Genomic DNA, 26036 nt, shown 5'->3' on the forward strand with positions numbered 1-26036 from the left:
TTTTCTCAGACAATATATATATCCAACTTCAGGCTAGCTATGAAACTCAAGCAAAACTACCTTAACTGTGTGCCCCCAGGAACATGCCTAACATGAACTTTCTAGCTTTCTTCTACCCTAAGATCCCTAATCTCATCTGCTCTGTTACTCCTTTCTGGTTCCGGTTCATTAACCATTTTGTCTCAATTTATGTCCTGCCACCTTCCAGACACCAAGTTGCAGATACTACTATGGTTCCATCCTGACTTCTCTGGGCAGATGACCTCACCAGTGTGTCCTAGAATCTCCCCTCTCCAGAGCTCTGGCCCACTGGGGAAGGATAGAAACAAGCTGCGGGTATGGATCTACCTGCCAAGGCCCATGTCCAGCAGAGAAGTAATTACAGAAGCCAGAACTCCTACCTTCTGCACCCCAAAAATAACTCTGATCCATACTCCCAGCAGGGGAGAAGTGATAAGAGGAAGAAGAGGGCTCTGAGCTCCAGCTCCATCAGCGCCCAGAGAGAGAGGAGGAAAAGGAGAGAGACATATAGTGGTAGTAATGTCATGAGTGGCTCGGAGGGGAAAAGAAGATTGGATCAGGAAGAATATTGGGGAAATTATGTACAAATGTAGACGAATAGTTGTAGAGATGATGACTGGCCCATGTGGTAGCTTGCAGTGAGGGGACTGAAAATTCAGAACCCTGGTGGTGGGAGTGGTTTATACCCATGTTGACATGTAAATCACTATTAAATCACTAATAAAATAAAATAAAAAAAACACATAGCTCCTAGTTCACAATAACCACTCAGAAATTATTAGCAAATATTATTTTTTCCTAGAATGGTCATTCTTTAAAGTTAAAGAACAGACATCATTTAACAAACAGGCTATAAATAAAAGTCAAAAAGAACCATCATTTCTCTCAAGATTTTTGAGACTTAAATCTAGGAGATTAAGGAATGGTTTGGCACATGCTGTCACTAGAAAAGGACCAGCTATCTTTGTCTAGATATCTCTGGTATCCAAGAGAGGTCTGTTGACTACAAAACCTCAGTAGAGGTCTGCAAGTGGGGCAGAAAATCAAAAGGTTTATTATTATTTTTTAATATTTATTTATTTCCTTTTGTTGCCCTTGTTGTTCTATTGGTGTAATTATTTTTGTTGTTATTGATGTCGTCATTGTTGGATAGGACAGAGAGAAATGGAGAGGAGGGGAAGACAGAGAGGGGGAGAGAAAGATAAGACACCTGCAGACCTGCCTCACCGCTTGTGAGGTGACTTCCCTGTAGGTGGGGAGCCAGGAGCTTGAACCTGGATCCTTACGCCGGTCCTTGCGCTTTGCACCACTTGCACTTAACCCGCTGCACTAACACCTGACTCCCAAGGATTATTCTTTAAATAAATTCTATAATGGAAAGAGCGTAATTAGAAAGGAGAATCAGTTTCTTTATGTTAACGTAAGTCTGGCCTCTAATATAAGCCATAGGGAACCAGATAGTGGATGATAAGTATTCAAAAGAATAGAAATGACTACACACATGTACTTTCAAACCACAGGTATGAGGCTCCACAAGAAGGTGATGATGGAGAAGAGAAAACACAAGTAGAACCTGAACTGGAATTGGATCCTGGTTCGAGCCCCTGGCTCCCCACCTGCAGGGGAGTCGCTTCACAAGCAGTGAAGCAGGTTTGCAGGTGTCTGTCTTTCCCTCCCTATCTCTGTCTTCCCCTCCTCTCTCCATTTCTCTCTGTCCTATCCAACAACAATGTCAATAACAATAATATCTACAACAATAAAACAACCAGGGCAACAAAAGGGAGTAAGTAAATATTTAAAAAAAAAACTTAAAAAAGAAATCCTCAGTCTTGGGGCTAGGTGCTGGTGCACCTAGTTTAGTGCACAGGTTAAAATGCGCAAGGATCTGGGTTAGAGGCCCCCGTCCTCACCTGCAGGGGAAAAGCTTCATATGAGTGGTGAAGCAGTGCTGCAGGTGTCTGTCTCTCTCCCTTTCTATTATCCCATTCCCTCTCAATTTCTAGAAGTCTCTAACCAATACAAATAGATAATAATAATGAAAAAAGATATACTTAGTCTCTTGAGTTTTAAGGTAGAAACACTTCATAAGCATTCAAAATTAACTCATTTAAAAAGTGTTTCAGGGGGCTGGGTGGTGGCACATCTGGTTGAGCCATGTTACAATGCACAAGGACCCAGGTTCGAGCCCCTAGTTCCCACCTGCAGGGGGAAAGCTTTGTGAGTGGTGAGGCAGGACTGCAGGTGCCTCTCTGTCTCTCTTCCTCTCTATCACCCCTTCCCTCTCAATTTCTGGCTATCTCTATCCAATAAATAAATAAAGTAATTAAATAAATAAAATAATTTAAAAGTTTTAAATAAAGCAACTAAAATAAAGATAACCCTGATGTCAAAACTGTATTACTACAATGTTATATGTAAAAACTGTTATTACTATAATGTTGTATTTTAAAATGTAAAAACTGTATTACTACAATGTTGTATTTTAAAAGATGGAACTTAGTTTATAGTCATTCTATAATAAGATATAAGTTAATGACTTATACCTTACAGGATTTATCATAAAATGTTACTGCTCTCTAGTTTTTGCAAACAATAAGCAATTCATGTAGAGTATTAACATTCACATATGTAATTAGAGTTTACAAATGTACAAAACTTTGGGTAGTAAACACTTTAAACTTATTTTTCAAACATTCAATAAGCCCATTTTCCCCAAACTGTTTGATTACAAAGAAGCATAAAGGATCACTAAACTGCAGGAAGACAGAAGAAATGAGACAGGGAATGTAAATACAGACACATAAGAATATCCAAATATTTTTGTCAATATCAAAAGACAAAATCAAAACATTTTTTTTTTTATAAAACAGATCCACATAATTAAACATTAGTCAGGTGAAAGAACATACAGGGCATGTAATGTTTATTTTCCCTACATAAAATTTATTTTAAAGGTAATACAAAACATGTATGTTTCACTTTCAAAATATGGTAACGTATGGTTCTTGATGAATCTAGATGGGATCAAGATTTAAAGAGACCCCAAGCGTCATATCAAGTTTTATTTGGTCACTGTTGTTTTAACCAGTTTAGTTTTTTTCTTTACTCACTGGAGTGAACCATTTTAGAAATAAAATTCATAACCAAAGCACATATACTCCAGCTATCTCTGAGAAAATAAACTAGATAGCAGTTTTTATTTAGTGTGTCATTAAAGTAGAAGTTGTGGTTTTTAAAAAAGGATAAAAATTACTATAGTTCATATATGATAAAGTTATAAAGCAAAATGTTAAAGTGTTTTTTTCCCTCCCCCTGGGGGCTGGGGATGTAGCTCAGTGGTTGAGTACATGATTCTCACATATGAGACCCTGGGTTTGATCTCTGGTTCCCCCCAAATAAAAGTTTCATCTGGCATATTTTAACTGTAATAAAAGGAATCTGGATAATGTAAGTAAAATGTGCATTTGATTATTAATAAATAAAATCTCCATTTAACACTGGGTGGTGTTTAGAAGTGCATTTCCCCCATATTTTATCTCAGGAGCACACTAGCTTTTGCTTTATGATGAAAGTATTTAATCTTGCTTCACCCATTCTTTTCTTCCTTATGTTTAATATCTTCTCTTTGAGAATGGGCACTTTGTGCCTAGGAATGTTACATTGCAAATTTACTAAAAATGTAGCCATTGGTAGAATAACTGTGCTAAACTCATAAAGGAAGGAAATATCTTCATTTAGAAAACAAAGCACTAAATTATAATTTTACAGTCACAACACAAGCCCCAGCTCTTCCTAGGCACAGTGGAGCAACCTAAAAAGAAAGAAAAAAAGACATATATTAGGTTTGCAGGCAAAAAGTGTTGGTGATAGCATAACAGTTGGTAAAAATTTAAAACAGGCCATATTGTTGGCCAAGAGTTGATGGTTTGAACTATTGCAGTCCCAGTTCTCTCGGTAGTCTGGTCTCTTTCTTCAAGCTCCCCTCTTGTCAAAGTTTCACAAACTAAATCCTTCTGTGTACATTACATGATTAGGTAGTATTTACTTTTCATTAAAGGTAAATTCTCCCCTCCTTTAAAAAACCGAGGCAATGATGCCTATCTCAATAGCTACTATATGGCACAGTAATAGTTTTAGACAACAGTATGGTGACTTGATAATTTATATGTATAACACACAGGTGACTAAAAACAGCTCAGAAGTTGTTCTACATAAAACACATCTTGGCCAAAATGACGCAATGGGAATATTAGGAAATACTACTTAATTTTTTGAGCATTGTAGATAAATGTCTGTTACATATGTACTGTCTCAGAGAGAGCACACAAATTACATGGGGAGCCAGAGATCTGCTTATTCAAGGTAACCAGCAACTTCACATTGACCATTTTCTCTGAGTAAGAATACAAAAGCCAACCTATTCTACTTTTTTTTTTTCCAAGCAGAGTAATAAATAATAAGTACCACTCACTCAGTTTAATAGTGGAAGCAAACCTGGCAAATAAAGCCATCTTAATTTATGGATAAGGATTACTTAAAAATCTTCCATTCACTGGGGGCCAGGCAGTGGTATACTAGTTAAGCACACATTTAACTATGCACAAGGACCCAGGTTTGAGCTCCTGCTCCCCACCTGCAGGGAGTCCACTTCACGAATGGTGAAGCATGTCTGCAGGTGCCTCTCCTTCTCTCTCTAACTCCCCCCCCCCCAATTTCTGTCTTGTCAAATTAAAAAAAAAAAGCCCCCTGGTAGCAAAAAAAAAATAATTTTTTTTTTCACTTATCTTTTTTTTTTTTTTTTTTTTTTTTTGGTAAAGTGCTCTAGATATACAGTAAACCATAGTGGAAATAAAAATGTGCACAAGAATAGTTTTTAAAGAACCAACTCAGGGGGCTCGGCAGTAACACATCCAGTTGAGCACATTCTTATGCACAACCCAGGTTTGAGCCCTCACTTCCCATCTACAGGGGGAAGCTTCACAAGCTGTGAACAGCTCTGCAGGTGTCTCCCTCTCTATCCCTCCATCCCCTCTCAATTTCTTTCTGTGCTATCAAGACAAAATAGAAAGAAAAGATAAAATAAAGAAAAAAATGGCTGCTGGGAGTGATGGATAACCCTAGTAGGAAAACAAAACAAAACAAACAACCACCACCACTATTCTGAGTATTGAGTATATAGTAAGAATCTATGCAGGCAGTTGAGCAAATTTAGCATTGAGAGGGAATGACAAACAGAAAAGAAAGTTTACTTTTGTAGAAAAAGTAGATGGGGGGGCTGGCAGTAACACAGTGGGTTAAGCGCACATAGTATGAAGTACAAGGACCGGCATAAGGATCCCGTTTTGAGCCCCTGGGTCCCCACCTGCAGGGGTGTTGCCTCACAAGTGGTGAAGTAGGTCTGCAGGTGTATCTTTCTCTCTTATTCTCTGTATTCCCTTCCTGTCTCAATTTCTCTCTGTCCTATTCAACAACAACAACAAGGGCAATGGCAAAAAATGGGGGGGGGGGGAAATGGCCGCCAGGAGCAGTGGATTCGTAGTGCAGGCACCAAAGCCCAGTGATAACCCTGGAGGCAAAAAAAAAATGTAGATGCAGAAAAGGACTTTCGTAAAATATATGATATCAAGATGATTTCCTAATCAACTGATAATCAACTCTGGACCAATGAGATTTAAAAAAACACAGTGAATTTCAATTGTAAGGAACTTTGCTATTCTCCATCTGAATCAGTTCTACTTAAAATACCATTGTAGGAGTAGTCTCTAAATTATTTAACTAATAACCATTTTCAAATAGCAACTTTTCTCTAAACACAAGGTACTAAATCTCTATATTATGAAGTTGTCATGACAACCAGCTAGAAAGTTTAACTCAGAGAATTTTTTAGATATAATGTTGTCACTTCCAGTTTGGGGCCAAGGTTGACAGTAGGCTGTGCATACAACCCCCCCTACTTTCTTTAAATTTTTCTGAATTGGGTCAGTTTATTAAAATAGCTTGAATCTTACTTTTCTGTGTCTCAATGAAGCCCTTTCAACTCCCTCCCTCCCTCTCTCTGTTTCTCTCTTGCCCATTTCTGTCATTCCCTCTGTAACAGTCAAGATATACCCCATGGGGAACTTTATACCAAATGCCCTAGAATGATTTTTTCTGTTATACATGGATACACCCCACCTAAAAAGTTAAGTTATATAAGAGAATTTGCAAAGATTTTTTTTTCTTGACAGTATCTAACATTACTCCTTGTAGGAAAAACTTGGCTCAACTAAACACCTGAGTGCCTTCTACAGCAGATACTAAACTGGGAGCACACACCTCTTGATCCTGCTCTTAAGTGATGATATAAACAAAGATCTCAAAACACAATTCTTAGAAGTGCTAGGACCACCCAGAAATAGACACTGTTGGGTGTTTTGGTTAATAAGTTTGTGAGGTAAAGTCTGTGCTTGTTAATGTAATTTAGGACTGCCAACTCTATTAGGTTTTAACAAGATATCTGACTCCCCAAAATCAGTGGCTTAAGCATTTAAAAAATGTATGGTCATATGTTATTAAGCAGTCCAATTTTTCCTGACTACTATTTCTTTTTTTTAATTTTTGTTTCCTATTGTCCATAATTTCCCTTCTTGTAGTTACTGTACTCCTACGGTCCTATTGCTTTGTTAATGCTGTATCTCATTAGTTATTAGTCATTAAATGGTAGCACATCAACTAACAATTTATTTGAATATTAATTTCAACTTTAATTTTTTTTTATTTTGCCTCCAGGGTTATTGCTGGGGCTCAATGCCTGCACCAAGAACCCGTTGCTCCCATAGCCATTTTTTTTTCTTTAATCGATAGAAACTGAGAGAGGAGGGGGATACAGCAGGAGAGAGAAAGACAGATACTTGCAGACTTCGCCAATTGTGAAGTGACTTTGCTGCAGGTGGGGAGCCAGGGGCTTGAACTGAGATCCTTGTGCACTTCATAGTATGTGCACTTAACCCGCTGCACCACCGACCATCCCCTTTAACTTATACTTAACAGGCCATTTTGGATTTCAGTTGTTATAAAATTAAACAATTTTGGGAGTCACGCAGTAGCGCAGTGGGTTAAACGCAGGTGGTGCAAAACACAAGGACCACCTCTGCAGGTGTCTGTCTTTCTCTTCCCCTCTCTGTCTTCTCCTCCTCTCTCCATTTCTCTGTCCTACCCTAACAATGACATCAATAACAATGACAATAACTACAACAATAAAAAGAGGGCAACAAAAGGAAATAAATATTAAAAAATTAAACAATTTCTCTTGCTTTCTTATATCTAATCAAGAGATGACTTCCTTATATTTATGTTACATATTTTAAATACTGGCCAAAATGAGAGGATCTGTTTCACCAAAAGGATTTTTTTTTTTTTAAACAGAGTAATTGTACTAGTGAAAATGAAAGGTCATACCTGGGTCCACTCATTTGTCTGGGGATCATAAGCTTCCACTGTATTAAGGTAAGTCTGTCCATCATATCCTCCAACAGCATATAATTTATCGCCAAGTAAACAGACCCCCACTGCATCTCTGCTGATGCTCATAGATGCCACTGCAGTCCACATATCTGTTTTAGGGTCATATCTGAAACAAGATTTCAGAAATGGGGCTGATATTATTTTCATAATATTTGATGTAAACAGTTATTTAAGTGTATATTTTGTTAACTATAAAATACATCTGAATATATTTTCTTTTTTCAAAACATGTTTTATTTATTTATTGGATAGAGACAAAGAGAAATAGAGAGGGAAAGGGAGACAGAGACACCTGCAGTACTGCTTCACTGCTTGTGAAGCTTTCTCCCTGCAGATAGAGCCTGGGGACTTGAGCTCACATTCTAGTGCACCACCACCCAGAACCTTGACCATATTTTCAAAAATACAAAAATACATTTGATGTACAATAATACATTTTAACTTATTTTAGAGAAATATAGGTTTGTTTTATTACTTCACATCATTTCATATTATTACAAAGTGTTAAAAATGTACCTAACCTTTTTTTTTCTTATTCAGCCTCCAGTCTCTGGAGGTATTCTTTTCATCAAACTTTTTTTTTTCAATTAGGTAAAGTGTCCAATACAAAATAAGCAGATGATAAATGTTTGCCATATGATTTAATATGTTACACACTAAACTCTAAGGAAAAGTTCAAGCAGGCAGTGATGTGGTAAGAGAAGAATCTGAATGGGCTGTTTTTTTTTTTCTTTCCCTCCAGGGTTATTGCTGGGGCTTACTTAGTGCCTGCACCACAAATCCACTGCTCCTGCAGGCCATTTTTTCCCTTTTTGTTTTATCATCATTGTGGTTTATTATTATTGATGTCATTGTTGTTGGATAAGACAGAGAGAAAATGAGAGAGGAGGGGAAGAGAAAGATAAGACACCTGCAGACCTGCTTCACCATTTGTGAAGCGACCCCTCCCCCCCACCCCCCCGGCAGGTGGGGAGCCAGGGGCTGGAACTGGGATCCGTAAGCTGATCCTTGCGATTCGAGCCATGTGTGCTTAGCCCACTGTGCTACTGTCTGACCCCCCTGAATAGGCTGTTTACAGACAGACCACAAGATGGCCAGAGCAGACAACCCAATGTTTACAAAGTTCCTAAGGAACTGCCTTGTATGTGGTGGCTTCTCAATACTTATTAATTTTTTTGGAAATGCCATAGGTATGTAGATTTACAATTACCTCTCCACACAATCTGAGAGTCTGGAGGTCAAGTTGGATGCAGGAGCATCATGTCCTCCAATAGCATACAGCAATCCATTCCAGGCAGTCACTCCTACTCCACCTCTTCTTTTTGACATTTGTGCACAGAGTGTCCACTTGTTAGTATGAGGATCAAAGCATTCTACGGATTTGAGACAAGAACTTCCATCACGACCACCAACTGCATACAGTCTGTGAAAAGAACAGTGTGCAAAATAAATACTGGTATGAGAAAAACTGATCTGTAGAATTGACAGCAGTTGAGTCTAGCAATCTAGGAAATGTTAACAGACGAAGCAAAAGTAGTTTGTTTGATACAGGCTTTCTGGGTGAAGGGAAACAGAGGGAAACACAGATATGGAGAGACAAAGTGGGGCCGGGCAGTAGGGCGGCGGGTTAAGTGCACATGGTGCAAAGCACAAGAACTGGTGTAAGGGGGGCCGGGTGGTGGCGCACCTCGTTGAGCGCACATGTTGCAGTGCACAAGGACCGGGGTTCAAGCCCCCGGTCCCCACCTGCAGATGGAAAGCTTTGCAAGTGGTGAAGCAGGGCTGCAGGTGTCTCTCTGTCTCTCTCCCTCTCTATCTGCCCTACCCTCTTGATTTCTGACAGTCTCTATCCAATAAATAAAGATAATTAAAAAAAATTAAAAAAAAAAAAAAAAAAAAGAACTGGTGTAAGGATCCTGGGCTCCCCACCAGGGAGGTCACTTTATAAGCGGTGAAGCAGGTCTGCAGGTGTCTATCTTTCTCTCCCCCTCTCTGTCTTCCCCTCCTCTTTCCATTTCTCTCTGTCCTATCCAACAACAAGGGCAAAAAAAAAAGGAAAAAAAGGCCTTCAGAAGCAGTGGATTTGTGGTGCAGGCACCAAGTTCAACAATAACCCTGGAGGCAAAAAAGAAAAAAAAAAAAAAGGAGAGTCACAGAGAGGAGAGATACCAGAGCACTCTGCTCTATAACTTGTGAAGTTTTGCCTGTGTCTGATGCTCCCATGTGGTGTTGGTGGCTTGAACCTGGGCTCTTGAATATGATAAAATGTATGCTCTCCGGGTAAGATACTCCCTGGCCTTTGCATTTTCTTAATTTAAAAAAGATTTTTTCATTTATTTATTTTATGGGAGAAATAGAGAGCAGTAGTTAGTCTGGGCTTTTCATTTTAAAGATTAAAAACAAAATGAGGCACAGAGAAGTAACTTGCCTTAAATCAAACAATGTAGTAGTAAAGAGGCAAAAAATGTTTTCCAATCAATTGTATACTTTGCTTTTTTTTTTTTTAACACTTTTTATTTTCTCCAGGTTTTGGCTATATAACTAAAAACAAAGCAATCAAGTCATTAGCAGTTTATCAAGAGAAGAAAGAAGTAAAGAGAAATCAGTAGAAGAGATGGAAGAGTTCCTAGGGAACTACTGATAGTGGCTATTGAATGCATTTCTTTAAAACATTATATATGTATATTATTTTTATAAATAAAGACCACATGCTTTGTTTTTGTTTGTTTTTACCAGAGCACCGCTCAACTCTGGCTTATGGTGATGGGGGGGGGGAACGACTAAACTTGGGACTTTGGAGCCTCAGGCATGAGTCTCTCTGCATAATCGTTATGCTATCTATCTCTGCCCAAGACCACATGCTTTTAAAGCTATATAAACCACCAGTTTTACCATGTTGATATTTATATAAAATTTCTTCAGTGAAAATTATAACCAGAAGTCTGTAATATTTAGGTGTTATAATTCAAGTATAAATTAATGTTCACTTACTCATATTCACAACTATTATAGACCATTTAAATAATGTGATTACATTACTCAAAGTATTTCTCTTCCATGATTTATAATACTTCAGGTATTCATAGCACAGTAATTTATATATTTACATTTAAATGAAACTTCAAATATTTTCTTACTTTCCACTTAGTACTGCCACACCTACAGTACTCCTGGGGGTGGACATAGCGGCAACAAAATTCCACTGTCGAGCCTGAGGGTCCCATCTCTCCACTGTATTCAGATAACTCCAGCCATCATGCCCTCCTACTGCATACATAGGACCTTCCAATACAGCCACACCTACAAGGAGACAGAAAATAAGCAGTGATTTAAGATTGGTTTAAAATTACTATGCTTTAAAATTTGAATTTGAATTGAAGTATAAGCACAATGAATCTTCAACATGTCAGTCATTAATAGTGGTTTACAAGATGATAATATAAGGAATAGTTCCACACTATACCTACCACTCAAGTTCTGGGCCCCCACCTCCCAATGATAACCACCATAGTTCTCAAAGTCTTAGAGACAGTGTGCTTACTTCTGTTTTTGAGTTTCATGTGTTTTATCACAATAATAAAAGAAAAATGGTTTGGGAAACAATTAGGGTTGATCATAAATTCTAGGGTCAGTAGTGTGACTTAACTACAAACTTCCCCCTACCCTACTTTGGGGGAAGGAGTATTAATTCTAACTTTAGGTAAATTCTTCTTCTTTTTAAAAAATATTTATTTATTCCCTTTTGTTGCCCCTTTTTAAAATTGTTGTAGTTACTGATGTTGTTGTTGCTGGATAGGACTGAGAGAAATGGAGAGAGGAGGGGAAGATAGAGAGGAGGAGAGAAAGACAGACACCTGCAGACCTGCTTCACCGTTTGTGAAGCAACTCCCCTGCAGGTGGGGAGCCGGGGGCTCAAACTGGGATCCTTACACCAGTACTTGCACTTTGCACCACCTGTGCTTTAACCTGCTGCGCTACCGCCCAACTCTGTATACATAAATTCTCATGTGTATAGAGTACATGGAATGAGAATACCCATGACCCAATGTGTTTGGTACAAATTAAGTTGTACATGGAATATTATCAGAGATTCTAGGTACTATACAAAAGACTACTGAACAGCAGCAAGTTCAGAGACAATGACAGATATTTTTCAGCGTCTACATCTTTATTTCAACAAAAGTTTGTGTCATTCAAAACAAATTTTCTTCTTACTGATGTATTTCATAACAAATATTATGAATTTGGGTTTATAAATTTAAAAAATTTAATGTATTTATTTTATTATTTATTTATTTATTTATTACAAAGATGTAATGTATTTATTAATGTAGAGACAGAGAATTGAGAGGGCTGGGGGAGGTAGAGGGGACAGAAAGACACCTTCAGCACTGTTTCACCACTTGTGAAGTTTCCCTCCTGGGGAAGTGGGGACTGGAAGGCTTGAGCTGAGGCTTTTGTGCACTGTATGTAATGTGTTCACTCAACTGGGTTTATCACCACCTGGCTCCTATAAACAAACTTTTACTTAAACTCCTTTCACCTCTTTTTGTAGGGTGATTATTAAAGATTTCATTTAATAAAATGGTTCAGCTGCTAAAATTTCTTTTTAAAGAAGTATTTATTTTGGGTGAGGGATATAGCATAATGGTTATGCAAAAAGACTTTTATGCCTTAGGCTCTAAAGTCCCAGGTTCAATCCCCCCCCCCCTCCCATTAGCCAGAACTGAACAGTATTCTGGTTAAAAAAAAAAAAAAAAAAACCTGTATGAGAGAAAAAAAAAGAGACCAGGGCACAATTCAGCTCTGGCCTACTTGGTAGCTGGGGAGTGAACCTGGGACCTCAAGCATGAAAGTTCTGTACTCTGCAGCTGTGATATGTGCTCAGCCCTAAAATTTAATCTCAGACTTACTGTTCAAGGGGTGGAATTAGATGGACCTACTAATTTTTCTTCATCTTTGATATATTAATTATACATACACATTATGATTTGTATGTCTCTGGTAGCCAATACTGGTGGGATACAAGTGAGTAAAATTATGTTTGATTAAGCTATACATAAACTGTGGATACTTTTATCTCATCTGACCATGTTTTCCTAAGTTATTTTGCATCCCCCAAGTTACGTTCTGAACCTCAGGTGATACACACTCAGCCAACCATGGTCATATCACACCATTTCTTAAAACCCTTTCCTGATTTCCCTCATTTATAATAAAATCCAATACCCTTATCATAGCCCTGTGGTCACCATGTGTATTCTGATACCTCACTCTCCCATCTCTATACCTCCCCTCACTCACCCTGCAGACTGGCCTCCTCTCTGCACACAGCACAGTGAGCATCCCTCTGCACCTCTGTATAGACCTTGCCTATAAGCCAGCATTCCACCTCCACCAGAAGTCTCCAAGCCTGGTTTCTTGACTTCACATTGTTATCAAATGTCACTTTGTCTCCCTTGACCCTCTCTACTTTTTCTTGTCCAGTTTTTCAAATTAGAACTTGCTTACCAAGATCTAAAATATATTGTGTGCCTATTTCCTAACTAAAATATTAGTTTCATGAGAACATAGCCCATATCTGTCACATTCTATTAGAACTTAGTAGAACTTAGTTAGAGATGCAATATATATCTGTTGAATAAATGCATCTGGTTTACTCCCTGGTGACGAATTACACATTAGTTTGTATTATCAGGTTTAACTACAGTAAAGCTCACAAACTTAAAATAATAAAGGGAAGGAAGTATAAAGTGACATCAAATTTATCTTAACTATAAATTACTAAAAATTAAACATGGCAATGTGCAGTTTTTGTAGATTTTACTAACTTTTCACTACCGGAATTCAAAGCACTGTCTTGAAAACTTTAGGAGACCTGAAAAGCTACAGTGCTATTTCTTCCCTTCACTTGTCCTTCTAACCTTCAAGAAGAGCAGTGAAGGAGCCAGATAATAATATCATGTAGTTGGTTTACTCATTTTTTTTTTTTGCAAGTTCTTATGCTTTAATTCTCTAGATTTCACTTTTTGATGGACCCATCTGAATCCATCCATCCATCTTTTACCTCTTATTTTGCTAAGCATAATCATTTCCAGCTGCATCCACTTCCTCCCAAAGGACACAATATTATCTTTTTTTAAATGAATTCAAATTTTTAAGTCTCAATCATGTTGTTTTTAAGATATCTCTTCCCATTCTGACTCTGCAGTGATTGTTTATATGGACTCAGTAATGTTTTATAGGCTTGTCCTGTCCGGCTGCCTTTGAAACCCTGTCATGCCACCAGGTGGGCTAGCCTGCTGAGTGACTAGAGGTGTGCGACTGAATTAACTCTGCTGTCTAGGTCAAGTACCTGTCTACCACTACACATCTGGAGGGAGGTCAGTCCACATTCACTAACTAACTTTCCAGCTCTCTACAGGTTCAAGAAATATTCTCTCTTTCATGGAATTCTCTCATATGAGATAAATATTTTTTTAAATTTGTTTTTTTACTTACATTTACTTAAAAACCAGAAGATGTAGATGAAAAACTATCTAAAGATCTTTAAGTATTTCAATTATTCTAAATAACATTATCAATTAACAGAAATTTATATTTTTGCCTCCAGGGTTATTGCTGGAGCTTGGTGCCTGCACTATGAATCCACTATTTCTGGTGGCCATCTTTTTTAAAATATTTTTTTTGTTATCTTTATTTATTTATTGAATAGAAGTAGCCAGAAATTGAAAAGAATGGGGAGACAGAGGGAGAGAGACAGAGACACCTGCAGCTCTGCTTCACCACCGTGAAACTATTCCCCTGTAGGTGGTGACTAGGGGCTTGAACCTGGGTCCTTGCACACTGTTAACACGTGCGCTCAACCAGGTGTGCCACCACCTGGCTTCCTGGTGGCCATCTTTTCCACTGTTGCTGGATAGGACAGAGAGAAATTGAGAGAGGAGAGACAGATATAGAAGGGGAGAGAGATACCTGCAGACCTGCTTCACTGCTTGCGAAGTGACCCCCCACCCCCGCAAGTGGGGAGCTGGGGGCTCCAACGGGATTCCTTGTACCAGTCTTTGCACTTTGTACTATGTACACAGCCCCCAACAGAAAACAGTTTAACAAGTAGCCGATCAGTTCATGCTACACTAAAACCCTTAAGTATCTTTTTTCTTTTTTTTAACTTGCACTCATTGCTTCCACATTTATTTATAAGCTCATTTTCTATGCTTCTACTTCCAGAAAGCAAGGAGTATCTGAAGGAATGCTTGGTAACTAACTGCTGCTGGCTGTCTCCACAGCTGCTGTTTCCTCCCAGGCTTTAAGGATGTAAAGATGGGGGCCAGGAGAGAGTTCACCCTTCACCCATTCGCAGGGTTTCAGTTTGAGTCCCAGCACCTTATGGGACTACCAGAGCATGGAGTGCTATGGCTATGTGTCCCTCAGTTTATATAAAATGAAATAAAATAAAACAAAATAAAATAAAATGTCAGACTGAAAGCAGTGGAACCAAGTGTGTGTGGACCCAGCACCACAAAGCAAACAGATGTGAACACTTACTATGTGAAAACACAGCAAATGTAAGTAGTTACACTCACCGAGACCATGCCTATGTGTGGACATAGGAGGCATCACATTCCAAGTTTTTGTTTTGGGGTTGTAGCATTCTACAGTATTCAGAGTCTTCAATCCATCTCTTCCTCCAACCACATACAGTTTGTCATCTAACACTGCAACACCAAACTGGAGCCTTCTACCATTCATATTGGCTACTGGCGTCCACATATTTGTACGGAGATCATACTTCTCAATGCTTGTTGCTCCTAGACAGTAGTGTGTAGAAGCTATGTAAATAAAAGACTCACCAAACTGGGTGATTTACAAAACAACATGTATAAAAGTAATTTTACTAGCACTGACAATACTTGATTATATTCCAGTAAGCCTTTCTGATATCTCTGACATGTATTCTACTGGGCACACACCAAATCCAGGTATTGCAAGATCAAGTGAGAAAGAATTATCTGTCATAAGCTGAGAAGCAACAGCAAGAGTGGAAAGAAAAGCAGGGTGGTTTACTGAGATGATCAAGTAAGATGAAGACTACAACCTTTGCTGTGGAAGTCATTAATTGACTGTAGGGAGTTTGCTTGGTTGAGACATAATCAGAAGTGAGGAAAGGGACACAGTGAGAATAGATGCTTCTTCTGAGAAGTTTGGTAATAGAAGGGAGAAGTGGGCTTCTACCAGGTAGGCTGAGGAAGGGTTTGCTATGCTTTTTGCTTTTAAAGAGGTAATAGGGACCGGGTGGTGGCATACCTGGTTGAGCGCACGTTACAATGCGCAAGGACCCAGGTTCGAGCCCCCAACCCCCACCTGCAGGTTTCTCTCTTACTCTCTAACCCCCCCTTTCCCTCTAGATTTCTGGCTGTCTCTATCCAATAAATAAAATAAAGATGATTAAAAAATATTAAAAAAATAAGAGGTACCCCAGACAATAACTTGGATCCACCTGCACATTAGATTTCAGGTTCAGGGAAAAAGAAAAAAAAAACTAGTATAGCCATAGGCCCTTTGGAATATAACTAAAATATGCCTACTAGCTATCTACAAAATGTAGGAATGCCACCCCCCCCCAACTCTTCATCTGCACTACTCCAGCCTTTAGGTTCATGATTAATCAACAACTTGTTTAGCTTTATATGTTAACTCTCTTTTCAGCCACCAGGTTCCAGATGCTACCACAATGCCAACCAGACTTCCCTGGACAGACAACCCAACCAATGTGTCCTAGAGCTCTGCTTCCCCAGAACCCCGCCCCACTAGGGAAAGAGAGAAGCAGGCTGGGAGTATGGATCGACCTGTCAATGCCCATGTTCAGCAGGGAAGCAATTACAGAAGCCAGACCTTCCACCTTCTGCATCCCACAATGACCTTGTGTCCATACTCCCAGAGGGTTAAAGAATAGGAAACCTATCAAGGGAGGGGATGGGATACAGAGTTCTGGTGGTGGGAATTCTGTGGAATTCTCTTATCCTATGGTTTTGTCAGTGTTTCTTTTTTATAAATAAAATAAAATAAAAGTAACAGGTAATAGCTGGGGTTGATAACATAATGGATATGCAAAGAAACTGTCATGTCTGAGGCTTCAAAGACTGATGTTCAATCCACTGCACCACCATAAGCTAGAGCTGAGCAGTGCTCTGGTGAAAAAACAAACAAAAACTCTCTAGGGAATAGCTAAATACAGAATTACTGTCATGGGATATCAGATAAATGAGGCTGTGGGGGCTGTCCTAGAAGGGATGAGGGGAGAAGTAAATGACTTGGTATATCAGAAGTAGTCCGAGTTAGAGAGAATTGCAGACGATTGATACCAGGAATTCAGAGCAAGTGGAGATCACCGAATACTGAGAGAATGTCTAGCACAATGATAACAGGTTTTTTTTTTTTTTTTTTTTTTTGCCTCCAGGGTTATTGCTGGGGCTCAGTGCAGTGCCTACACTAGGAATCCACTGTTCCTGGAGGCTATTTTTTTCATTTTGTTGCCCTTGTTGTTATTGTTGTTGTTGTTGGATAGGACAGAGAGAAATCAAGAGAAGAGGGGGGGAAGATAGACACCTGCAGACCTGCTTTTGAAGTGATCCCACTGCAGGAGGGGAGCCAGAGGCCAAACTGGCCCTTGTATTTTGTGCCATGTGCACTTAACCCACTGTGCTGCTTCCCAGTCACCAACAGTTCTTACAAGAATGGTAAAGTGAATTTCCTGATATCTGACTCAGATTTCCCAAATGTTTTGCTACACTTGTGTGTGTATGTATTCCCTGCTCCCACCCTGAATTATTTCAGAGTAAGTTGCAGGGGAGTGGGGCTGGCAGGTGGCTCACCCACTGCATTGCTACCATGCTAAAGGAACTAGGTTTGAGTCCCAAACAACTATATGGGAGTGCCTGCAGAGGAGAGTGGGGAGAGGGGGAGAGGAAGCTTCATGAGCCATGGAGTGGTACTGCAGCACGCCTCTCCCCCCCACACACACACCCTCTACCTAGAGGAAAGAAAAGAAAACCAAATTTGGCTGCTGGGAGTGGTAAAGTGGAGCAGGTACTGAATCCAGTGATAAGGCTGGTAGGAAAAAAAAAAAAAAAGAAAGAAAGCTGTAGAAATGATATATAGCTCTAATACTGCTGTGTAACTTCCTCAAAACAAGAAATTCTTTTCTAAGACCATAATCATCAAAATCTGGAAATTAACACTTACATAATGCTGTTAATTAATTCAAAGACTTTGTTTGAACTTTATCATTTGTTCCAATTAAATCTTTATAACTAAATAAAATCCAAGATGATGCATCATTATCTTGTCATATCTCTTTAGTCTCTGGTATTCTGAAACAATCGTTGAGTCTTTTATATATTTCATGACACTGGCATTTTGGATTACTATAACAGACAAGTTTTTATTTTTGGGAAAGCTTCCCAACTTGGGTTTTTTTTCCTCCTGATTAAAATTCAGGTTATAAGTGGCCAGGAGAGAATTCACCTGGTGGGACACACTTTTTGGTCCTAACCCCTGGTCGTCACCTGAGAGCCCAGGGGAGTCTCATGAGCATCAGAACAGTCCTATGCCATCTCTCCTTCTCTCTCCTCCTCTCAGTCTAACCATTGATCTAAAAAACGGAACTGGGGGTGGGGGGAGTCTATTGGGAGCGGTAAAACTGAATCATGTAAATGTAGAGCCCTAGAAAATTCCTAGCAGAAAAAAAGAAAAGAAAAATTCAGGTTATACATGTTTGGCAAGGATATTTCAGATGTGCTACTGATTCTCATTGTTGGCAAAGTTACCTCTGATTTTTGTTGTTGTTGTTAAGGTGCTGCTATATACCAAGTTTCTTTACTGTAAAGGTATTATTTTAGCCTTTGTAGTCTCCTTACTAAGTAAGAGACTTACTTTGAAACTAAATATTCTGCTCTCAAACTTTCACCCACTAATGCCATTCATTGACGAATCTCAACTGAATTAATTTTCAGGCCAGGGAGATAGTGATGCTGTAACACGTAACACTTGTACGGAGAAGACTGAGGCTTGATCTCTAGCACCACCGTCAGCCAGAGTGGTGCTGTGTACCAACCCCCGCCCCCCAAAAATAAGAGAATTAGCTATTTGTAAGATGATTGTTGAAAAACCTTTTTCTTTTTTTTTTTTTTAATATTTATTTATTCCCTTTTGTTGCCCTTGTTGTTTTATTGTTGTAGTTATTATTGTTGTTGCTACTGATGTAGTCGTTGGATAGGACAGAGAGAAATGGAGAGAGGAGGGGACGACAGAGAGGGGGAGAGAAAGACACCTGCAGACCTGCTTCACCGCCTGTGAAAACTACTTTTTCTAATCCTATCTTTGCTTCTACATTTATTTGTTGGCACTTCACTGTAAAGGTTTTCCTTTCCCTGTTATTAGTATAAATGTGGACTCAGGCTATTTATTGACATACTGTTTTGCCATCACTATTAAGATGCTGAATTTCTCCTAGTTTTGGGTAGTGGTAAGCTCTGCAAGCTGCCTCCTACATTCTTTGACCTGGTTTCACCACTCTCTTAAATTATGGCACTTCAAGATATTCTAAGATTATCTTCTACTATTCCTAGGCCAGTCCTGGAACCAGTCATTTCTTCAAAGAGCTCTTTGGCATATAAATGACTACAATAGTAAAAATTATTTTGTCAATGTACCACAAATAAAGACATTTTTGATACCTTTTGTTGAATCCATCCCTCCAACTGCAAATAATGTACCAACAGTTGACTTCCTAGGTTTTGTCCTTGGACTTTGTAACATGGGTCTCCTCTCTGGCAATAAATGATACTTCATTGCTTCCATGATAAGTTTCTGACATTCTATATCATCCCGAAAAAGTACATTGTTTTCCATGTCTGCCAGGAACTAGAAAAGAATGAAGATGCAGCAGTCCGGGAGGTGGTGCAGTGGTGGATCAAATGTTGGACTCTCAAGCATGAGGCCCCAAGTTCAATCCCTGGCAGCACATGTGCCAGATGTCTTCTTTCTCTCTCCTATCCCTCTCATTAATGAATAAATAAAATATTAAAAAAAAAAAAAAGAATGAAGATGTATCCAGAACAATTAAGGGACTAGTAAGGTTGAAAGAACTACAGTAATTTACAAATGAAAATAATTTCGGATTTTTTTTTTTTTATAAATTCAAACCTGGACATCTGAAATAAGTTGCCAGAATGATTAATTTCACTGTTTTTTTCAAAGTTTACTAGAATTTTACAGTTAGAAAAAAATTTAAAACATTCGCTAGATTATCGTTACCAACAGAACTCTGTTCTTTAAATATAATGTCAAGAAAAATACTTTATGACACCATTTTTCCTAAAGCACCATCACTTCATGTAGTTTTACTTCTCTGAATTTACATGACATTCCACCTCTGAAGTAGGATGTCCTATAAAACATCAGCAGTGGTTTTTGGCTCTTATAGAGACTTTTTGCTCACAACAGCTGAAAATAATAGATAATGCTCAAGATTAATATAAATAAGACAAAATTTATAGCACTTTAAACCATAAAATGTTTGAACTCGAGCAGCAAAAACTTATTCTTTCTCTAGTGCCAAGGTCTCTTTTTCCAAGGTCTTTTCCAAGACCTTTCCAAGGTCTCAAGATAAACAGCAAGTAAACAGAAAAATTTTTGTATATTCCAGTCAAAATTTCTAAAAGGAGACTACATTATGACTGACTTCCTTCAATGCACCAGTCAGTAACTATCAATCTAAAATAATGATAATAATCATACTGCTATTACTTATAGCACACTTTATTTCACAGAACACGTTGATGATCCTCATAACAATCCTATAAGGCAGACGAAAGGGGATGTTATTGCTACTTGACAGATGAAGAAACTAAGGTATGTGCTACCTAGTCAGAAGATTCTACAATGTTAGAGCTAACAATGCTATCATGTCTTCTTAATTTGCAGTCACCAGAATCTGTTACTAGTGTATGTTTAATAAACTAGTGACAGATGGCAAATGAGTTCCTTTAAATTTTCCATTCCTGAGCCTAATATTCCTCATATATTAAAAAAGTCTTTTTTAATATTTATTTATTTATTTATTCTCTTTAGTTGTCCTTGTTGTTTTATTGTTGTAGTTATTATTGTTGTAATTGTTGTTGGACAGGACAGAGAGAAATGGAGAGAGATGGGGGAGACAGAGAGGGGGAGAGAAAGACAGAAACCTGTAGACCTGCTTCACCACTTGTGAAGCGACTCCCCTGCAGGTGGGGAGCCAGGGCTTGAACTGGGATCCTTATGCCAGTCCTTGCGCTTTGCGCCACCTGCACTTAACCTGCTGCGCTATAGCCTGACTCCCAATATCCTCTACTAACAGCTTTTCTAATACTTTTTCAGTTGCAAGGTTAGGTTTATAGTTAAGTCAAATAAAAATACCAAGTCAAGAGGGTTGGGCCGTGGTGCAAAGCACAAAGACCGTTGTAAGGATCCTGTTTGGAACCTCTGGTTCCCCACCTGCAGGGGAGTCACTTCACGGGTGGTGAAGCAGGTCTGCAGGTGTCTGTCTTTCTCTCCCCCTTTGTCTTCCCCTCCTCTCTCAATTTCTATCTGTCCTATCCAACAACAAATGACATCAACAATAACAATAATAACCACAATAAGGCTACAACAAGGGCAACAAAAGGGGGAAAAATGGCCTACAAGAGCAGTGGATTCATGGTGCGGGCACTGAGCCCCAGCAGTAACCCTGGAGTAAAAAAAAACCCAACTCAAATCAGGTGTTACTTAATTGATACAATTAATTTATTTTTCTGTAAATTCTATATAATTTTTAAAAATTTTTTATTGTTGTAGTTAATATTGTTGTTAATGATGTCTTCTTTGTTGGATAGGACAGAGAGAAATGGAGAGAGGAGGGGAAGACAGAGAGGGGGAGAGAAAGATAGAAACCTGCAGACTTGCTTCACCGCCTGTGAAGCAACTCCCCTGCAGGTGGGAAGTGGGGGCTTGAACCAGGATCTTTACTCCTGTCCTTGCACTTTGTGCCATGTGCGCTTAACCCGCTGTGCTATCGCCCAACTCCCAAATTCTATATAATTTTTATGTAATTATTTCTGAAAGGGGGGAATGTAATTTAACTGTTAAGTAATTGATTCAATTTAAGTAGCCAGACTTTCTGGACTGGAAACATAAGTAGAACTTTTTTATCTCATTTTTTCAGCCACACATGTCATAGGATTATACGTAAATGTACCTCATCAGATAAAACAGTGAACAGGAAAAGCCAATTTAATAATTAAAAAAACCTATTTAATAATAAAAAATAGTTGAAGTGTCTTCCAGACACAGACACTTATCATACAGAGATGAGGGGCTTTACTTACGTGTTAATAACTGTATTGTAAACTATTAACTTTCCAATAAAAATTTTAAGAAAAAATACAAAACATCACAATTATATAAAATAAATCTAAACCAGTATACCCTTGTATTCAACATATTTGAAATACAAAATAACAGTAATAGTAATAATAAATACTCTACCTGTGGTGCAAGAAGAGGTAGCCTAATATAAGCCAAAAGTTTACTGAGATCTTTACGTCTCTGTTCCAAATCATGACGAACCCAAGTAAGAAGTGCATTTAATATCGTCTCCTCATTAGGAATGTTCATGTCATCGCTGGCCAAGAGCTTTGCAATTTCGCTGGCTGGTAATAATACAAATTCCTGGTTTCGGATGACTTCCATGAAATGTTCCTAAGAAAAAAGAAATCACAGATAAACAATATTGTTTCTTCTGGCTGCCCATATTTAAAACTAACTAAATTATTTGAATTAGATGCCAAAAAGAAATTTACATTTCAGGGGCTGGGAAGTGGCACACACAGTAGCTTGTACATGTTATAGTGTACAAGCATCCAGATTGAAGGCCCCAGTGCCCACCTGCAGGGGAAAGTGTCACAAGTAGTAAAGCAGTGCTGTCTACCTCCCAGTCCCCTCTCAATTTCTCTTTCCAAAATTAACACACACACACACACACACACACACACACACACACACACACACACACACACACGATATTCCTTACAAGGTATTACTGTTTACTAAGAAAAAAACCACACAGAAAATTTAAACTGAAATTATGTTGTTGAGGGGCCAGGCAGTGATGGCACTGGGTAAAACGCACACAACATTTTGTACTAGGACCCAGGTGCAAGCCCTTGCTCCCCACCTGTATGGGGGAGGCTTTAGAGTGATGAAGCAATGCTGTAGGAATCTCTCTTTTCTGTTAGAAAAGAAAGAAGGAAAAGAAAAATAATCACTGGGAGCACAGTGGAATCATCATGCTGCTTGCAGCAAGTTTCAGTGATACCCCTGATGGGAAAAAAGCGAGAGTCTAACTTGTAAAAACAAGAAAATTTATTGGTCAACTTTTTATTTCTAGTTAAGTAGAATTAATGTATTTTATGGTATCTGTTATACTTTTTTTGTGACTGGCAGGGCTTCAGCACTTTAGGCTGATGTTTTCAGGTAGCTGTAGAGAGACAGTCAGCACAGCACCTACGTTTCTCCAAGTGCCCACAGTATTCCCAGATGATGTCCAGGGAGCTTGAACATGAGTCACAGGCATGGCACAGCAGGTGTACTTCCAGCTATCTTGCTGGCCTAACAATATTGTACTGTATTTGTTTATTTTTATTGCCACCAGAGTTATTGTTGGGTCTCAGTGCTGGCACTACAAAATCCATTGCTCCCAGCAGCCATTCCGCCACTCCATCCCCCTATTTCTTCTATTTTATTTGATTAGACAGAGAGAAATTGAGGGGGGAGGGGGAAAAAGATGTGACACTTGCAGACCTGCTTCACTGTTCAAGAAGCTTCTCCCCGTCCTCTGCTCCAGTAGGGAGTGGGGCCTCAAACCCAGGTTCTTGCACATGGTAATGCGAATACTTTACTGGGTATGTCACTCCACCCCCCAACAACTTTTTTGACTTTTTCTTTTTTTTTATATTTATGCATTTATTTATTTTCCCTTTTGCTGCCCTTGTTGTTGTTGGATAGGGGAGAGAGAAATGGAGAGAGGAGGGAAAGACAGAGGGGGGAGAAAGATAAACACCTGCAGACCTGTTTCACCGCCCGTGAAGCGACTCCCCTGCAGGTGGGGAGCCGGGGGCTCGAACTGAGATCCTAATACCGGTCCTTGCGCTTTGTGCCACGTGCAATTAACCCACTGCGCTACCGCCCAACCCCCCCAATAATATTTTTCAAATGGATCTGGTTATAGAATAGTTACCCAGGTCAGGGAATGAGACCCAGGTTAGAGAACAGTCTTGTCAAGTTTTTAAAAGGAAGATTAGAAAAGATGAATTAGATAATGACATATAAAATACTCTAAAACATCAAACACTAGTATTTGTGGTACCTGAAGAATGTGATTATCATGGAGGCAAATAACCTGGGTGAGATGTGAAATTATTATTATTTTTCTCCAGGGTTACTGCTGGGGTTTGGTGCCTGCACTACGAATCCACTGCTCCTGGAGGCTATTTTTTCCCTTTTGTTGCCCTTGTTGTTTATCATTGTTGTTGTTATTACTATTGTCATTGCTGTCATTGTTGTTAGATAGGACAGAGAGAAATGAAGAGAGGAGGGAAAGACAGAGAGGGGGAGAGAAAGATAGACACCTGCAGACCTGCTTCACTGCCTGTGAAGTGACTCCCCTGCAGGTGGGGATCCAGGGGCTCCAACTGGGATCCTTACTCCCGTCCTTGCGCTTTGTACCATGTTCTAAACCCACTGTGTTACTTCGCAATATCTGAAATTATTTTTCTAACTTAGAAATGACCTCTAGGATAACTAGCTTTTCTAAGATGATTTTGGACTACAGATGTCTTCTCAGACTCTACCCATGGGTGGGTGGGTGTGGTGTCCTTAGGCTTACTCTAGAAACAAATGGGCTTTTAAAAATATTTTCATATTTACAGGGGCTGGGTGGTGGCGCACCTGGTTGAGAGCACATGTTGCAATGCTCAAGGACCCAGGTTTGAGCCCCCAGTCTCCACCTGCAGAGGGAAAGCTTTGCAAGTGAAGCAGTGCTGCAGGCATCTCTCTGTCTCTCCCTTCCCTTCGACTTCTGGCTATCTCTATCCAATAAATAAAGAAAGAAAATAAAAAAATTTAAAAAAGATTTAAAACTACTTTCATATTTGTTAAGACCACTCAGGATTTTGTGTCTGCTCTGAAACCTTCAATCTCTGTGAATCTGCTTTACAACAAGTTCTTTTGGTCTAACAGGAAATATAGCCAATGTAAAAATGCTGACCCTGTACTGGAGATGACACAGTACTGGTCACATACTAGGGTCAAGCCCTTATAGCTAGAGATAGGAAACAGAAATGTACTTAGATGTGAGGTAATGATCTTTACTAGGCTATTATGTTCAAGTCTTACTCCCTGGCCTGCAATGTTACAAGTTTTGATACACAGTAATACTATAGTTAGAATATAAATGCAAATGCTAGATGTATAGTCCCTTAATGTTTCTGTTATACTTCCTAACATGCTATGGCTGTCTCAGCTTACAGAGTTTTATTGAAACACTGAAAGCTGCTAAAGTTAAAGCTAGAGATGAGGACTGTCAATAACTATCTGCTGTATTAAAATGAGAATTACATTTTCCATACACTCACTGATTTAATATGTACTGTGAGTTGCCATTCTTCCTGTAGAGATTGTCAAGAGGAAAAACAAAATTCAACTGTTTCAATTCATCAGGATTTGTTAAAGATGTCCAAAGGACTGTTTTTTTAAAAAAGAATTTATTTATTTATTAATGAGAAAGATAGGAGAGAGAGAGAAAGAACCAGACATCACTCTGGTACATGTGCTGCCAGGGACTGAACTCGGGAACTCATGCTTGAGAGTCCAGTGCTTTATCTACTGCGCCACCTCCCAGACCACACCCAAATGAACGTTTTAAACAACTATTTATCATTTCCAGAAATACATTAAAAACAAAACAAAACAAAAAACAACCTCAATGCTGAAATGGTTTCAAGCAAACTGTTCTACTTAAATGTATACTGACAGTGTAAAATGATTTGGTAACACACAGTAAGAACTACAAAACTGTTGATAGTCTCAATCTAGTTTCCTACTAAAAAGTTAATCTTTAATTAATAAATTAATATTTCACAAGAAGGAATAAAAAGCTGATGCTTGTCTATCTAAATAATATAAGATTATAGCTAATGGATTGTTAAGCAGGCATTAAAATTTTCAAGGACACAGATGACCATGCAGATCTATAGAGATTTGTTATACTTTACATGAGATTCTGAAAAAATATACACATTTCTAGTTGCTCAAAGGAATGTGTATAGCACAACTCACATGTATAAAACACTACTAGGTGGCCCGGGAGGTGGCGCAGTGGCTAAGGCACTAGACTCTCAAGCATGAGGTCCTGAGTTCAATCTCTGGCAGCACAT

At 38.9% G+C, this 26036-nt stretch overlaps 1 protein-coding gene across 5 annotated transcripts in view; it reads right to left on the bottom strand.

Annotated features, from left to right (window-relative positions):
- Window positions 1-2627: 2627 nt before the first annotated feature.
- The window catches only part of KLHL5 (kelch like family member 5), a 63245-nt gene continuing 39836 nt past the window's right edge, over window positions 2628-26036 (bottom strand). For all 5 annotated transcript variants that reach the window (XM_060188207.1, XM_060188211.1, XM_060188210.1 and 2 more), the window contains 7 exons: window positions 22090-22302; window positions 19263-19449; window positions 15111-15335; window positions 10662-10824; window positions 8735-8947; window positions 7459-7630; window positions 2628-3832 (listed from right to left, as the gene is read on the bottom strand). In XM_060188207.1, the coding sequence (XP_060044190.1) occupies window positions 3776-3832; window positions 7459-7630; window positions 8735-8947; window positions 10662-10824; window positions 15111-15335; window positions 19263-19449; window positions 22090-22302 (1230 nt within the window). In that variant the 3' untranslated portion in view covers window positions 2628-3775. The remainder of the gene's footprint in view (window positions 3833-7458; window positions 7631-8734; window positions 8948-10661; window positions 10825-15110; window positions 15336-19262; window positions 19450-22089; window positions 22303-26036) is intronic.

The sequence above is a fragment of the Erinaceus europaeus genome, chromosome 3 (genome assembly GCF_950295315.1).
Source record: "Erinaceus europaeus chromosome 3, mEriEur2.1, whole genome shotgun sequence".
NCBI classification, from domain to species: domain Eukaryota; kingdom Metazoa; phylum Chordata; class Mammalia; order Eulipotyphla; family Erinaceidae; genus Erinaceus; species Erinaceus europaeus.